The sequence below is a fragment of the Oncorhynchus kisutch genome, linkage group LG23 (genome assembly GCF_002021735.2).
Source record: "Oncorhynchus kisutch isolate 150728-3 linkage group LG23, Okis_V2, whole genome shotgun sequence".
NCBI classification, from domain to species: Eukaryota; Metazoa; Chordata; class Actinopteri; order Salmoniformes; family Salmonidae; genus Oncorhynchus; species Oncorhynchus kisutch.
This window is the reverse complement of record NC_034196.2, coordinates 5,189,576-5,208,057: the sequence shown is the minus strand read 5'-3', so window position 1 is coordinate 5,208,057 and position 18,482 is coordinate 5,189,576. Positions and strand designations below refer to the sequence as shown.

At 42.6% G+C, this 18,482-nt stretch overlaps 1 protein-coding gene across 2 annotated transcripts in view; it reads right to left on the bottom strand.

Moving 5' to 3' along the window:
- The window catches only part of LOC109877853 (tyrosine-protein kinase JAK2), an 80,823-nt gene that overhangs the window by 24,092 nt on the left and 38,249 nt on the right, over positions 1–18,482 (bottom strand). For both annotated transcript variants that reach the window (XM_020470082.2, XM_020470083.2), the window contains exons 5-7: positions 8,058–8,203; positions 4,272–4,563; positions 3,891–4,010 (exon numbers count right to left, since the gene is read on the bottom strand). In XM_020470082.2, the coding sequence (XP_020325671.1) occupies positions 3,891–4,010; positions 4,272–4,563; positions 8,058–8,203 (558 nt within the window). The remainder of the gene's footprint in view (positions 1–3,890; positions 4,011–4,271; positions 4,564–8,057; positions 8,204–18,482) is intronic.

The window sequence follows — 18,482 nt, the reverse complement described above, 5'->3', positions numbered from 1 at the left end:
GTTCATTTCATTACCTTCATTTTAGGTGTCTTGCTCCATGTGAGCAATGAGCATGTGTGTGGTTTCTCTGCGCCCGAGTACGCCAACCTGCTCAGTTGATACATAGTTGCACTTCACTAGCGATAGCTCAAGACAGGTCAGAATGAAAGGGAGACAAACAGGAGGAGTAGAAAGATTAATGTGATTGAAAGAACCTAGATTTTAATCTGGAGATTTCCTGTTTTGATTTGTCAGCTTTAGGCCGATGTATTTTACTTAGTTGACGATGGAAGTTATAGGCCTACTGCTGCATTGTAGGCTCTCTGAGTTTCATGCCCTAATTCCTTTAGCCGCGTATCAATGTGTCCATATGGCAAAGACGGATTGCTCCTGCATTAGTTGAATTTGAACTTTTAGATGAAGATCATTTGAAATCAGATTATGATTAACCACGTGACTATAATGTTGAGAAACAATGATATTATTGAAATGAAATTGTTCCACGAAAATTGTTCCACGAATCATAACTGGCACACAGATACAGTAGGTAGAAATGTTAGGAGAAATTGTAAGCTTCCCTAAACTTGAAACTCACGCGCTGCTTATGGTCTTCATTATGACACCCAATAACAAAATTAGCGCACACAAGAGGTCCCATGGGGGGGGGGGGGTTCGTTCTGGTGCCGGCCCTGGAATAGTCCAACGGGCGAAAATATGATCACTTGATGATCACAGCGTGTGCAGCCTGAGACAAAGAACAGAGCGCAACTTTTTTGGGATACTTTCTCAAACGCATCAACAGCCTATAGTTGCACTATGCAACCCATATACGTTCTGATTTGTAAGACATTCTAAGACTTGCATCATTCACAACTAAAGTCGATAGCCTATAGGACCGGTTTCAAATGATCACATTTATGCTCAACATAGCCGCTTCGGAATGGGAAAAATATCCTTCACATTTTATCTCGCCAACCTCAATTATATTCTTCTTACTACACAATCATAGATTTGGCACGGGACATAAGCATATCATGTCTGCTAAAAGAACAAGCCTACAGCCTATGGCCTGGCGCATAGCAAGATAACATACAGTAGGCCAACTCATATTCTGTTCTTCTGAAACACAGTTTCTTTATATTATGTTTCTTTAGACCTGCCTAAAATAATTATTGTGATGGTATATATTACATTGATTTGTTAGAACGTTTTAAATATGTAAAAGTTCCAAGTGCGCAGATGAGCAGCTTGTATGCATGGAGGCCTGGAGATGCTGACTGTGTTTGTTAATTACCGGTAAATTACCGTAAGATGATAACTGGCTGACAAAATGTAATGACCGCCACAGTCCTAGTCAACACCCACAAGGCTGTGTGGCTCCACGGTATTCCAGGGCACATTCTCAGAGAATGCGCAGAACAGCTGGAAGGGATATTCACGGTCATTTTCAACCTCTCCTTGTGCCAGTCTGTAATCCCCATGTTTCAAGATGACCACCATCATTCCTGGTCCCAAGAACTCTTAAGGCTTCATGCCACAATGACTACCGCCCTGCAGAACTCACATCTGTAATCATGAAGTGCTTAAAGAGGCCGATTATGGCACACATCAACACCCTCATCCCAGACACCCTAGACCCCCCCCCCCCCCCCCCCCCAACGGATCAATAGACGACACAATCTCAATTGCACTTCACACGGCCCTAACCCACCTAAAAAAGAGGTACACCTATGTGAGAATGCTGTTCATTGACTACAGCTCAGCGATGAACATTATTCTCCCTTCCAAGCTCGTCACCAAGCTTAGGACACCGGAACACCTCCCTCTGCAACTGGATCCTGGACTTCCTGAAGGGCAGATCCCAGGTGGTGAGGGTAGGCAACGTCACCTCCGCCACGCTGACCCAAGAAACTCTTCCACACATACAAGGTGTACAAGTGGCTGTAGGGTAATAAACAGCAAGAAACGTCCTCTCACTGTCAACTGCGTTTATTTTCAGCAAACTTAACATGTTTAAATATGTGTGTGAACATAACAAGATTCAACAACTGAGACAAACTGATCAAGTTCCATAGACATGTGACTAAGAGAGATGGAACAATGTGTCCCTGAACAAAGGGGGGGTGGTCAAAACCAAAAGTAACAGTCATTGCAGCTGGTGGCCACACCAGATACTAAGTACTGCAGTGCATCTCCTCCTCATGGACTGCACCAGATTTGCCAGTTCTTGCTGTGAGATGTTACCCCACTCTTCCACCAAGGAATGGCCCTAGCCCTCACCCTCACCCTCTGATCTAACAGGTCCCAGAGGTGCTCAATGGGATTGAGATCTGGGCTCTTCGCTGGCCATGGCAGAACACTGACATTCCTGTCTTGCAGGAAATCACGCACAGAACGAGCAGTATGGCTGGTGGCACTGTCATGCTGCAGGGTCATGTCAGGAGGAGAATTCAGGAAGGGTACCACATGAGGGAGGAGGATGTCTTCCCTGTAATGCACAGCGTTGAGATTTCCTGCAATGACAACAAGCTCAGTCCGGTGATGCTGTGACACGCCGCCCCAGACCATGACGAACCCTCCACCTCCAAATAGATCCTGCTCCAGAGTACAGGCCTCGGTGTAACGATCATTCCTTCAACGATAAACGCGAATCCGACCATCACCCCTGGTGAGACAAAAACAGTGACTCATCAGTGAGGAGCACTTTTTGCCAGTCCTGTCTGGTCCAGCGACGGTGGATTTGTGCCCGTAGGCGACGTTGTTGCCGGTGATGTAAGGCAGGTCCTCCTCACCAGACAACAGGCCTACAAGCCCTCAGTCGAGCCTCTCTCAGCCTATTGGGGACAGTCTGAACACTGATGGAAGGATTGTGCATTCCTGGTGTAACTCGGGCAGTTGTTGTTGCCATCCTGTACCTGTCCCGCAAGTGTGATGTTCGGATGTACCGATCCTGTGCAGGTGTTGTTACATGTGGTCTGCCACTGCGAGGACGATCAGCTGTCCTGTCTCTCTGTAGCGCTGTCTAAGGCGTCTCACAGTACAGGCATTGCACTTTATTGCCCTGGCCACATCTGCAGTCCTCATGCCACCTTGCAGCATGCCTAAGGCACATTCACGCAGATGAGCAGGGACCCTGGGCATCTTTCTCTTTAGTGTCCTAAGTTTTCATAACTGTGACCTTAATTGCCTACTGTCTATAAGCTGTTAGTGTCTTAATGACCATTACCACAGGTGCATGTTCATTAATTGTTCATAACAAGCATGGGAAACAGTGTTTAAACCTTTTACAATGAATATCTGTGAAGTTATTTGGATTTTTACAAATAATATTTTAAGGACAGGGTCCTGAAACAGGGACATTTCTTTTTTTGCTGAGTTTATAAACTGAGTGTACAAATCTTTCCATGACATAGACCGACCAGATAAATTCAGGTGAAAGCTATGATCTATTATTGATGTCACTTGTTAAATCCACTTCAAATCAGTGTAGATGAAAGGGAGGGGACAGATTCAAGAAGGATTTTTAAGCCTCGAGTTAACTGAAACATGGATTGTGTATTAGTGCCATTCAGATGGTGAATGGAAAAGACAAAAGATTAAAGTGCCTTTGAACGGGGTAGGGTAGTAGGTGCCAGGCACACCAGTTTGTGTCAAGAACTGCAGCACTGCTGGGTTTTTCCACATACAACAGTTTCCCATGTGCATCAAGAATGACAACTGTGGGAATCATTTGAGTCAACACGGGCCATCATCCCTGTGGAATGCTTTCGACACCTTGTAGAGTCTATGCCCCAACGAATTGAGGATGTTCTGAGGGCAAAGGGGGGGGGGGGGTTTCAACTCAATATTAGGAAGGTGTTCAATATGTTCATCTTATCCCTCTATGAGTTAGGTTAGCAGGGTGGTCGTACCAGAGTCTGATGGTCCTGTCTGTTGATGGTGACGATACGACTCTCGATAGCACCGCCCTTGTTGGCCTGCTTAATGCTGATGTCTATAACCTCTGGGAAATCACAGTACGTCTGGAAACCCTGAGACACACCGGTAGAGAGAGATAGTGAGCGAGAAAGAGAAGTCACATACAGTAGCAGCAATCCTGAATGCACAACATTCAAACGCCCTTCCGCTTACTCTCTATGAAACTATGAAATGATTGCATGAGACAATTGAAACACATAACTAATCACAGCCATTTTGTGGTCGTTTCAGCACGGCATATGCCGTTTCCAAGAAGAGAAGAATAGAAAGAAAGGACAATAAGAGAAAGAGAAGAGAATGCTACTTCTCCCTACCTTTTCGATCTCCATATCCTTCCCCTGGGACCACTGAATTCCATTGTTACCCGTGACGACGATGGTGACCTCTCCAGCCGAGGGCTCTGTGACCCGGAAGCACTCGGAATAGAGGGCTGGCTGCAGCATCTCCAGATTTGCCAGGTATTTGAGCTTGAGATCGCGAGCGGTGGCATTACACTGGCAAAACTGCTGGATGAACTTCTTGAAGCGATGGCGGATCCTCTTCCGGGTCACAAAGTGGTACTCCTGGATACGGGCACGTATGTCCTTGGGCAGGAATGACTTATAGCTGTGGGGGGGGGGGGGCAGTTTGGGATTGGTTTAGTTACAATTGGGTGCATTAAATACTAGTATCAATAGCAGCCAAGAGATGAATTATGTGATACAATATCGTGTTTTAAGAAAGGACATTTTTCAAAATGTGAAAATTAGCAACTAACAGAAAATAATATGTATTTTAAATACATGGGCTGGGTTGGATTGGACGGAGGTGTGGTGTGATGGAGTGAGAAAAGGAGGCCCGGGTGAGTACAGACACCGTGTCTCATGAAATATTTAATGACATGGGTTTATTATGTTCTGTAAAGGATGTCATGAACACGGTTTCAATACTGATAATCTCACACACTAAGAGTTCATATGTTCATTGATTTGCATGACCAGTGCCTTCAGAAAATATTCATACTTTACTTATTCCACATTTTGTTATGTTAAAGCCTGAATTCGAAATTGATTTAATTGTTTTTTTTATCTTACCCATCTACACACAATACCCCATAACAACAAAGTGAAAACATGTTTTTAGAAGTATTTGCATATTTATTGAAAATGAAATACAGAACTCACATTTTCATAAATATTCACAACCCTGAGTCAATGTTAGAATCACCTTTGGCAGTGATTACAGCTGTGAGTCTTTCTGGGTAAGTCTCTAAGAGCTTTGCACACCCGGATTGTACAATATTTGCCCACTATAATTTTTTTTAATGCTTCAAGCTTTGTCAAGTTGGTTGTTGATCATTGCTTGACAGTCTTGCCATAGATTTAAGTCAAAACTGGTAACTAGGCCACTCAGGAGGTAATCTTGCTAAGCAACTTCAGTGTATATTTGGCCTTGTGTTTTAGGTTACTGTCCTGCTGAAAGGACAGTTAATTTATCTCCTAATTTCTGTTGGAAAGCAGACAACCAGGTTTTCCTCTAGGATTTTGCCTGCGCCTAGCTCTACTCCATTTATTTTTCATCAACAAAAAATCCCAATCCTTACCGATGAAAAGCATACCCATAACATGATGCAGCCACCATCATGCTTGAAAATATGAAGAGTGGTACTCAGTGATGTGTTGTTTGATTTGCCCAAAACAATGCTTTTTTTATTTAGGACATAAATTTGGTTAAAAAATCTATCCATTTCAGCTTTTCATATGTAATTCATTTGAAAATGACTAGAAAAATCTAAAAACATAATTCCGCTGGGTCATGTGCTGAATGCATGGACAGCACAGTTAGTCTTCTAAAAAAGTGACATTTGGAAAAATAGCTGCACCTCTTGAATTTGGAGTTTTTGACAAAGTGTCACAGAAACTGCAGAATACTACATAGAAATCAAAATGTTTTACCTGCATGTGACCGAAGAAGGATTTGATAAAGCAATGCTCCTTTCCCTGCATCTGTCAATTACAAGATGCGCCCATCTCTTCATGTACAATTTGAGTACCGATAGGCCTAATATTGTCACTCATCAGATTATTGTCAATTTAATCTGGTCTATAGGCTAACTCTTATAACGTGTGAAATTAGTTTTGGTATAGTTTAGGTGTAGTTGCGATGGGCCGGCTGTGCAGGCTGACTGGGTTTAGGTGTAGTTTAGGTGTAGTTTCGATGGGCCAGCTGTGCAGGCTGACTGGCATTGTTTGTTTCCCGCTCATCAACTTGGATAGAGTCAAGGATATGTTTCCCGCTCATCAACTTGGATAGAGTCAAGGATATGTTTCCCGCTCATCAACTTGGATATAGTCAAGGATATGTTTCCCGCTCATCAACTTGGATAGGGTCAAGGATATGTTTCCCGCGCATCAACTTGGATAGAGTCAAGGATATGTTTCCCGCGCATCAACTTGGATAGAGTCAAGGATATGTTTCCCGCTCATCAACTTGGATAGGGTCAAGGATATGTTTCCCGCTCATCAACTTGGATAGGGTCAAGGATATGTTTCCCGCTCATCAACTTGGATAGAGTCAAGGATATGTTTCCCGCTCATCAACTTGGATAGAGTCAAGGATATGTTTCCCGCGCATCAACTTGGATAGGGTCAAGGATATGTTTCCCGCTCATCAACTTGGATAGAGTCAAGGATATGTTTCCCGCTCATCAACTTGGATAGGGTCAAGGATATGTTTCCCGCTCATCAACTTGGATAGAGTCAAGGATATGTTTCCCGCTCATCAACTTGGATAGGGTCAAGGATATGTTTCCCGCTCATCAACTTGGATAGAGTCAAGGATATGTTTCCCGCTCATCAACTTGGATAGGGTCAAGGATATGTTTCCCGCTCATCAACTTGGATAGAGTCAAGGATATGTTTAGCATTATTCTAACGGCCCACTGCAACACACAGCATGTTTTCATTTCCTGTACAATACATTTGATTAGTAATAGAGTCCTAGTAAATCAAACAGTACCATAACAGCTTATTTTTACAAAGTAAAACGTAAATGAGAATGTATCAACCTGCAAGGTGCGTGGTCAAATGATGAACATAAGCCAACACTGATAAATAGGCATAACAAACTCATCAATTACGCCACTATTGTTCTGAATTAAATCAACCTCCTCATCCTCATCATTCAGTTAGGCCTCATTTAAATTTGATTGTGAAGTAACTTGCATAATTATTGCCCATTCATTCATTTGTCATTCATTCAGTGAGAGAGAGAGAGACGCATTAGCGCCTGGCTAGGTACCAACGTCCTACAGCACATTGTCTTGGCGGAATGAATTGGGAATAAGTGTAAGAAAACAATTACGGGTAAATGAATGGGTAAAAAGGCTCTATATACTTTTCTGTTTGTGAGCAGTGTAAAACACAAACATTTAGGAAAAGTCAGGCGAGGAACAGGACATGGTGTTTTCTTTGTGGGGGGGGGGTTATTTTAATATACAGTCCAAAATCAAACGTCAGTGGCCGTTGGCCTATGGCGGTTCTAGCGTTAAGAGAATAAAATGCAAATGTTTGAAATGAGCATTTATATTGTTTAGGAACAAAACTCAAAGATATCATTTCGGATCCGGTTGGTATTTCACCTATTTTCACACAGATCTGAGGTATGTGGCCACCGGGCGAGATCCAACCTGGGATGCAAGGGGTTAACTACAAAATGTTGGTCGGATCTCAGGTAATTGGGTCGATCCGAAGACCTCTAGAAGAGAGGGAGCGCCGTCATTATACCATATGTCATATGCCAAAACGTACAAGTTATATTTAACCCTAACAGTGAAGTGTTCACCCGGTACATTCCTCTCTTACAGCAACACCTCAGGGGAAGAGTTGCAGGGGAGAGGGGTGCAACTGAATAAGCCAATTGGAAGCTAGGGATGATTAGGTGGCCAGAAAGGAAATACAAATGTTGGGTTAACATCCCTATATCTTTAGTGACCACAGCGGAGGCTATGCAATCCACCTGGTTTGACCGTTGTGAACGCCGCTTTGTTTCCCAAACGATTCCTAATACATTTTTCTTTGCTTTGAGGTTCAATATGCTCCATCTTCCTCCAGTGTACTCGCCTGGTGTCGTTGAAGATGTCCACAGGAGCCTGGCTGCTCTCCTTAGCCATCCTCATCATATCCAACACAGCCATGCCAAGACACTCCTCCTGGGCCTCATGGTTTACTGGGATACTGACCCAGCCATCCACAAAGTCACTACGCCACTGAGGGAGGGAGGGAGGGAGGGAGGTACAAGCCAGAAAGGAAGAAGGCAGGGAGATACAGGGTACAGGTGGCATAAGGTGAAAACAGAAAAGGAAAAAAGGGGAGAAGAGAAAGAAAAAAAGGGGGGAGAGGGATAATGTTAACATGATATGAGAGACGAAAAACGGCAGACAGACCATCTGATTAGGCACAAAGCAGTTGTTCAAGCCTCAAATCTGTAGTTATACAGCCCTATCAGTGTCATGCCTCTCTGTCCCCATGGGCCCTCACGGTTATTAAAACCCTGGCCAGTGCAGTTTCACTTTCTAAATTCTCTGTGGATAACATCAACCAAAACCACAACAGACACCGGCCTCGACTAGATAACTAATGCACTAACCAGACAGAACATCTTGAGGAACATTACCCAACTTTCAAAGATACGTGGAAACCAGGTACCTCAGTTCTCAGAATGTGTACTAAAGAGTCAACACCCCTTTCCTTACAGCAACCCAGGGCCTAACTTGTCCTAAACTACAGTCGGAAAGTGACTAATTGACTTGAGCATGTTTTAGTATGTTTATAATCAAATAAGCATCCTAGCAATAGTGAATAACATGTTATGGGTTTGATAGATGCCCCTGTGAGACAGGAGTCAAATGGTAGAGATAATAGATTGCGAACACCTGCCCTGTGACACTGTCTTATAGCTTAACTGTGTTATATTATATTCACTCATTATGATTTGCATCATGGTATCCATGAATATATTGCTTTTTCTCAAATAGCCCTCTGTGTATGAGAGGATAATTAAGAATGGACTGCGGCAAGGTGCAAGAATGTACACTCCTTACTGATAAGAAGACCGGGAGACGCGTGGAAGAGTACCAAAGGTTCTGGACTCGGGCTGGGATGATAACACCACCTGCCTAACCAGAGATTCATTGTACCTCCTAAACTCAGGAGGGGGAGGGCTTGTCTGGGAAAACAGGTGTTAAATATATGTTCTGAGATTCTGTAACTTGTCTTTTGCGGCTGTATGACCCAGTGTGGTTTAATTAAATGTAGCTTTCTTTGGAGTCCGACAGGAATTTGTCCCAGAAACTTAGAACCTAACAATTGGCGTTGTCGGTAGGATTCACCACAATTTACAGTTGGACTAACGAGTCTGAATCAGTGGAACAGGAGACGGCACACAAAAACGAGGTAGGCAAAGTTCCTAGAACCATTCCACTCATTCTGACATCTTGGGGGGGGGGGGGGGGGGTGTAGGCAGAATATGAATTTTGGGAAATTGACTTCGAAAGCCTGGATTTATTCATTAGTCACACTGTCTTGACGTGGATGATTGTCATTTTTTTCGGTTTGTGGCCTAGATTACTATTTTCATTTGAGCGTCCCCTACTGGATCACTATGTCATTTGAAGTCTGAGGCTTAGATCAGGGGTTCCCAAACTTTTTCACTCGGGGCCCCGCTTCCAGCATTGGGGAACACCCCCTCCCCGCAAGCCACATCTATTTCTATTGAGACAAGCTCTGTTCATGATACACAACTGTTCACACCCTTCTTGTTGGTGGAGAGAATTTTGCATGTTTAAAGCTCATTTCCTGCAATTCTACACATTTTGTCATGAGGGGGTAAAGAGTGTTTTACAGTTTTAAAGCAAATTTTATTGCAATTCTATACATTTTGCCATGTCTAATGTGTATTCATGTGAATACATTACAACAATAACTATGGTCTAAAAAAAAACGAAGTAAAAAATGTTAGCTGACTAGATGATCTGGACATTTCTGACAAGTTATAAATAGCTCTGTAAGGTATGCCAGGAACTGATGAAGCACTACTCAATTTCAAAATTGCACCTTGTGCGTTCTACTATTACAGCTTTCAAGAGTACGTTTAAAACCGGACTGAGTCCCCCCTGCCGACCCCCCCCCGGCCTAGATTACTATTTATATGTTTTCCCTAGTGGATGATTGGCATTTTTGCAGTTTGTGGCCGAGATGACAATTTAAAAAATTTGCCCTACTGGATGATTGGCATTTTTGAGGTTTGTGGCCTAGATGAACATCTTTTTTTTTTGTTCCTTGCCCAGATGACTATATTAATGTTTGTCTTACTGTGTGTCATTGTCTGTTCGTTGTATGGATAAATTGTCATTTTTATACCAGTATGTTTGATTGTAAGAGAAGGAGTTAATGTTGAAAGAATCTTCTTGGGTACCATGAATTCATTGAACATGGACGGCTCCTGTTAGTAGCATCCAATCAAGGAGGAGGCGTTGTCAGTAAGTAGTAATGTGTATAGTGTTAGAAGGTTGCATTCAAGTTCTGGAGGAAGTCCACCTCCGTGTATAGCAGTATGAAGACGTTATTTGTACCCCATAAATAGTGGGTGAGAACATCTAAACACCGTAGATCTCGTCGGGAGAGGCAGAGAAATAATAACCATTGAAAATGGCATCTGTGGGTTCTGACACTTCTGTAAAAGGGGGAATAGAAGAGGAAACATTTTGTAACGCCATGGGTGTGCTGAAAGAGGCGCGCAAAGAATCTACCAATTCGGTATGGGGAAAATTGTGCAAATTGGAATCAATTGGTCAGCATTTCCCTGCTGACTGAACATTCCAATCAAACAGAGATGTGGTGGTATGGCACGGCACAATGACGTCAAGGACAAATCGCAAGCTCAATATACACGCGTTTTGATGGCGTTGTTTCATCATCAGCAAGGTAGAACCAATACATCTCATATTAAAGATATAGAGAGTCAGCTTGTGCAGGCGAGTAGTATGAGGCGACTAGAGAAACATTTTGAAATCAACAGAACCAGGACCTCGAAGGCTCTGGAAAATAATACAAATCAAATCCAAAATGGTAGTCCTGGAAACCATAGAGAGGTGAGCCCGGTTCGTACCAGCTGCCAAATATTGAGGAAATGCATTGCATAATGAAAGAAGTTATATAGGGTCAGGAATTCGTCAGCTTCATTAGAAAAGAGGGTTGAATTTTTGGTTTCCATGCGGGCGCTTATGATCCCGTTGTCTGCGCTCTCCTGCCTAGAGCAATTTTGGCACAACTCCTAGCAGCTCATCAAAAACCCTGCTTGGTCTTACAGCCGCGAGGCATGTGATCCAACAACCTCACATGTAGCGGGGAAAGGATTCTTAACCACTGCAGGGAAGGTTCTGTTCAGACTAGCTGTGAACAAAACCAGTAAATCTTTTCAGGGTCCAAAAGAGCCATAGGATGGAAAAAACATAGGGCACAAAAATGTGGCTCTGGCTGGCAATTTTGATGCTAGAGAAGGAATGTGACAGGTTTGAAACCCACTATTAAGTCCACCACGCTATGGCCAGCGGGGTGGATCAACACACCAGCTGGGAACAGATAGTGCAAGCTGCATTGAGAGCGGAATCAAATTCAGCTCACGGTGCAGCAGTGCGTGTTGTCGCTCCTACCCATATCCCAAGCACTGGTAAAGGATTTGAGAGTAGGGAGAATAAAAGCACACTGATGCCGCACACTTGGCCATTGGGTGAGAATGTACGGTGGTGCCTGGGCTCTCTGCGCCGACTCACTTTCTTTACTGACTAGAGTGAGCAGTAGCAAACTCATGAAAATGTCCAGAGCAGAGGGATATTTGGCCTCTGTGAGGTCGCTCAAAATGGCTACATTTACGACGAGAAAAATCATTACGTTCAATGGAGTCAAGAGCAATGTAACTACTACCCATGCAGTTTACAATAGGTCCAGTAACAATACCGGGCTTGATCGTTATTGTAGCTGGGTTAGAACCGATTTTGTGTTTGGATAATCTGTTGGCATGGCAAAACACTCCTCACATGCTCAATCTTGTGAGACTTTATTCATTCTTATTCTGAAATAGTTTAACTTCTGTCAGAATGGGGTAAATTAGCCTTCAACATTTTTGTTTTTGTGCGGTATCTGGCTCAAAAAAACACTACGTTTTAATTTGGTGAACATTGGTATCTGGCTGATGTATTTTATAATTTGGGTATAAAACCGATTCATCTCAAAATAATACTCAAGGAGTGTGAAGCAAATAGTGAATATCCAACAGAGATTGGTGATAGTACATACAGTAAAACTGGGGGGGGTAGATTAAAACAATACCTTCCAGTAAGGTGAAAGTAAATGGGGAGAGTGGCCTCCCTGTGAACAGAAGTTGTGTTTTGTGTAGTCAGTAATTAAAACCTTTTTGTTACTGATTAAGTATAGTGATTTAGTATAGTACCCATCTCTCCCTTTGAAGGCCGTTGACTTGGTAGAGCAGTTAGTTCAATTCTGCAGTTCTGAAAAGTATCAAATGTACCCGGATCTGGCCGTTAAGGGAGCTTCCAATTACACTGAACAAAAATATAAACGGAACATGAAAAGTGTTGATCCCATGTTTCATGAGCTGAAATAAAAGAGCTCAGAAATGTTCCATATGCACAAAAAGCTTATTTCTCTCAAATTCTGTGTACAAATTTGTTTACATCCCTGTTAGTGAGTATTTCTCATTTGCCAAGATAACCCATCCACCTGACAGGTGTGTCATGTCAAGAAGTTGATAAAAACAGAATGATCATTACACAGGTGTACCTTGTGCTGGGGACAATAGAAGGTCACTCTAAAATGTGCAGTTTTGTCACACTTGATGTCTCAAGTTTTGAGGGAGTGTGCAATTGGCATGCTGACTGCAGGAATGTCCAGAGCAGTTGCCAGAGTAGGTAAAGCTAATTTCTTTACTATAAGCCACCTCCAATGTAATTTCAGAGAATTTGGCAACCGACGTCACAACCGCAGACCACGTGCATGGCATTGTGTGGTCGAGCGGTTTGCTGATGTCAACGTTTTGAACAGAGTGCCCCATCGTGGTAGTGGGGTTATGGTATGGGCAGGCATAAGCTATGGACAACAAACACAACTGCATTTTATCGATGGCAATTTAAATGTAGAGATACCATGCCAAGATCCTGAGGCCCATTGTGGTGCCATGCATCCGCTGCCATGCACCTCATGCTGCATGACACAGGCCAAATTCAAAGGGTGTTGAGCGTTAGTAAATTTGTCAGTTATTCTGCGCTCTGGCACACTCAGACAAGAGTGCTCTGAAATCGGAGTAGATAGCCAGAGCAAATTTACCAGCTACGTCTATCAACAGTTGTTGTGGTCATTAACATTCTACTGAAATGGTTACTTGCATAGTGGAGTCTTTTGTTTAGACATGTAGCTAGCTAGCTAAACAATGAACCATAATATAAACTCATAATGTATGAATCTTCAGGTAGCTAACCAACAAGGTTCAATGTTAGCAAGCTAAAAGATACAAATATTACTACACAGATCAAACACGTAACGTTAGCTAGGGAGCAAGCCAGCTAATGTTAGCTAGCTAGCTAACAGTACACTGACTTAAAAAGAAAATGACTGACAAAATTAGAAACATGTCATATCTGAAAAATTTTGCTAGCTAAACTATCTTACCCTTATACATGGATGGACGCTTCTCCCCCTCTGTCACAGATGCCATGTTTGCTCTTAGTTTGAAGATGTATAAAACACCTGCCTCCGGATTACAACAGCCTTCTGTGTGATCTCTTTTCGACTGTCTGCATATTTGCAATCAAAACGGCAGAATGTTCTCCATCTCCTTAACTATCATACTCTAATTCCACAGATTTCAAAACTCGGTCCTCCAGAAAGTGGAGAGCAGCACTTCTGCAGTTCTACTACATGATATCTTTCAGAAAAGCTGCGTTAGAAAGGATCACCTACACATTATAGGAAATAACGGTAAATGTACTACTGGTGATACAGTGGGGCAAAAAAGTATTTAGTCAGCCACCAATTGTGCAAGTTCTCCCACTTAAAAAGATGAGAGGCCTGTAATTTTCATCATTGGTACACCTCAACTATGACAGACAAAATGAGGGAAAATAAATCCAGAAAATCACATTGTAGGATTTTTTATGAATTTATTTGCAAATTATGGTGGAAAATAAGTATTTGGTCAATAACAAAAGTTTATCTAAATACTTTGTTATATACCCTTTGTTGGCAATGACAGAGGTCAAACGTTTTCTGTAAGTCTTCACAAGGTTTTCACACACTGTTGCTGGTATTTTGGCCTATTCCTCCATGCAGATCTCCTCTAGAGCAGTGATGATTTGGAGTTGTTGCTGGGCAACACGGACTTTCAACTCCCTCCAAAGATTTTCTGTGGGGTTGAGATCTGGAGACTGGCTAGGCCACTCCAGGACCTTGAATGCTTCTTACGAAGCCACTCCTTCGTTGCCCGGGCGGTGTGTTTGGGATCATTGTCATGCTGAAAAACCCAGCCACGTTTCATCTTCAATGCCCTTGCTGATGGAAGGAGGTTTTCACTCAAAATCTCACGCTACATGGCCCCATTCATTCTTTCCTTTACACGGATCAGTCGTCCTGGTCCCTTTGCAGAAAAACAGCCCCAAAGCATGATGTTTCCACCCCCATTCTTCACAGTAGGTATGGTGTTCTTTGGATGCAACTCAGCATTCTTTGTCCTCCAAACACAACGAGTTGAGTTTTTACCAAAAAGTTATATTTTGGTTTCATCTGACCATATGACATTCTCCCAATCTTCTTCTGAATCATTCAAATGCTCTCTAGCAAACTTCAGATGGACCTGGACATGTACTGGCTTAAGCAGGGGGACACGTCTGGCACTGCAGGATTTGATTCCCTGGCGGCGTAGTGTGTTACTGATGGTAGGCTTTGTTACTTTGGTCCCAGCTCTCTGCAGGTCATTCACTAGGTCCCCCCCGTGTGGTTCTGGGATTTTTGCTCACCGTTCTTGTGATCCTTTTGACCCCACGGGGTGAGATCTTGCGTGGAGCCCCAGACCGAGGGAGATTATCAGTGGTCTTGTATGTCTTCCATTTCCTAATAATTGCTCCCACAGTTGATTTCTTCAAACCAAGCTGCTTACCTATTGCAGATTCAGTCTTCCCAGCCTGGTGCAGGTCTACAATTTTGTTTCTGGTGTCCTTTGACAGCTCTTTGGTCTTGGCCATAGTAGAGTTTGGAGTGTGACTGTTGGAGGTTGTGGACAGGTCTTTTATACTGATAACAAGTTCAAACAGGTGCCATTAATACAGGTAACAAGTGGAGGACAGAGGAGCCTCTTAAAGAAGGTCTGTGAGAGCCAGAAATCTTGCTTGTTTGTAGGTGACCAAATACTTATTTTCCACCATAATTTGCAAATAAATTCATTAAAAATCCTACAATGTGATTTTCTAGAAAATGATGTCATGGCTTTAGAAGCTTCTGATAGCTAATTGACATCATTTAAGTCAATTTGAGGTGTACCTGTGGATCTATTTCAAGGTCTACCTTCAAACTCAGTGCAGCTTTTCTTGACATCATGGGAAGATCAAAAGAACTCAGCCAAGACCTCAGGAAAAAAATTGTAGCTATCCACAAGTCTGGTTCATTCTTGGGAGCAATTTCCAAACGCCTGAAGGTACCACGTTCATCTGTACAAACAATAGTACTCAAGTATAAACGTCATGGTACCACGCAGCCACCATACCGCTCAGGAAGGAGACGCGTTCTGTCTCCTAGAGATGAACGTACATTGCTGCGAAAAGTGCAAATCAATCCCAGAACAACAGCAAAGGACCTTGTGAAGATGCTGGAGGAAACAGGTACAAAAGTATCTATAGCCACAGTAAAATGAGTCCTATATCGACATAACCTGAAAGGCCGCTCAGCAAGGAAGAAGACCTTGCTCCAAAACCGTCATAAAAAAGCCAGACTACGGTTTGCAACTGCACATGGGGACAAAGTTCGTACTTTTTGGAGAAATGTCCTCTGGTCTGATGAAACAAAAATAGAACTGTTTGGCCATAATGACAATCATTATGTTTGGAGGAAAAAGGGGGATGCTTGCAAGCTGAAGAACACCATACCAACCGTGAAGCACTGCTGCAGGAGGGACTTGCACGCTTCACATAATAGATGTCATCATGAGGGAGGAAAATGATGTGGATATATTGAAGCAACATCTCAAGACATCAGTCAGGAAGTTAAAGCTTGGTCACAAATTGTCTTCCAAATGGACAATGACCCCCAAGCATACATCCAAAGTTGTGGCAAAATGGCTTAAGAATAACAAAGTCAAGGTACAGTGCCTTGCGAAAGTATTCAGCCCCCTTAAACTTTGCGACCTTTTGCCACATTTCAGGATTCAAACATAAAGATATAAAACTATTTTTTTGTGAAGATTCAACAACAAGTGGGACACAATCATGAAGTGGAACGACATTTATTGGATATTTCAAACTTTTTTTACAAATCAAAAACTGAAAAATTGGGCGTGCAAAATTATTCAGCCCCTTTACTTTCAGTGCAGCAAACTCTCTCCAGAAGTTCAGTGAGGATCTCTGAATGATCCAATGTTGACCTAAATGACTAATGATGATAAATACAATCCACCTGTGTGTAATCAAGTCTCCGTATAAATGTACCTGCACTGTGATAGTCTCAGAGGTCCGTTAAAAGCGCAGAGAGCATCATGAAGAACAAGGAACACACCAGGCAGGTCCGAGATACTGTTGTGAAGAAGTTTAAAGCCGGATTTGGATACAAAAAGATTTCCCAAGCTTTAAACATCCCAAGGAGCACTGTGCAAGCGATAATATTGAAATGGAAGGAGTATCAGACCACTGCAAATCTACCAAGACCTGGCCGTCCCTCTAAACTTTCAGCTCATACAAGGAGAAGACTGATCAGAGATGCAGCCAAGAGGCCCATGATCACTCTGGATGAACTGCAGAGATCTACAGCTGAGTTGGGATACTCTGTCCATAGGACAACAATCAGTCGTATATTGCACAAATCTGGCCTTTATGGAAGAGCGGCAAGAAGAAAGCCATTTCTTAAAGATATCCATAAAAAGTGTTGTTTAAAGTTTGCCACAAGCCACCTGGGAGACACACCAAACATGTGGAAGAAGGAGCTCTAGTCAAAATTGAACTTTTTGGCAACAATGCAAAACGTTATGTTTGGCGTAAAAGCAACACAGCGCATCACCCTGAACACACCATCCCCACTGTCAAACATGGTGGTGGCAGCATCATGGTTTGGGCCTGCTTTTCTTCAGCAGGGACAGGGAAGATGGTTCAAATTGATGAGAAGATGGATGGAGACAAATACAGGACCATTCTGGAAGAAAACCTGATGGAGTCTGCAAAAGACCTGAGACTGGGACGGAGATTTGTCTTCCAACAAGACAATGATCCAAAACATAAAGCAAAATCTACAATGGAATGGTTCAAAAATAAACATATCCAGGTGTTAGAATGGCCAAGTCAAAGTCCAGACCTGAATCCAATCGAGAATCTGTGGAAAGAACTGAAAACTGCTGTTCACAAATGCTCTCCATCCAACCTCACTGAGCTCGAGCTGTTTTGCAAGGAGGAATGGGAAAAAATGTCAGTCTCTCGATGTGCAAAACCGATAGAGACATACCCCAAGCGACTTACAGCTGTAATCGCAGCAAAAGGTGGCGCTACAAAGTATTAACTTAAGGGGGCTGAATAATTTTGCACGCCCAATTTTTCAGTTTTTGATTTGTTAAAAAGGTTTGAAATAACCAATAAATGTCGTTCCACTTCATGATTGTGTCCCACTTGTTGTTGATTCTTCACAAAAAAATACAGTTTTATATCTTTATGTTTGAAGCCTGAAATGTGACAAAAGGTCGCAAAGTTCAAGGGGGCCGAATACTTTCGCAAGGCACTGTATTGGAGTGGCCATCACAAAGCCCTGATCTCAATCCTATAGAAAATTTGTGGGCAGAACTGAAAAAGCGTGTGCGAGCAAGGAGGCCTACAGACCTGACTCAGTTACACCAGCTCTGTCAGGAGGAATGGGCCAAAATTCAGCCAACTTATTGTGGGAAGCTACACTAAAAGTTTGACCCAAGATTAAATTATTTAAGGCAATACTACCAAATACTAATTGAGTGTAGGTAAACTTCTGACCCACTAAGAATGTGATGAAAGAAATAAAAGCTGAAAGAAATCATTATTTCTACTATTATTCTGACATTTCACATTCTTGGTGATCCTAACTGACCCAAGACAGGGAATTTTTACTCGGATTAAATGTCAGGAATTGTGGAAAACTGAGTTTAAATGTATTTGGCTAAGGTGTATGTAAACTTCCGACTACAACTCTATATACGTGTGTGTGTGTGTACGTACGTACATATATATATATATAGAGATTGTTTTCGTCAAGTAG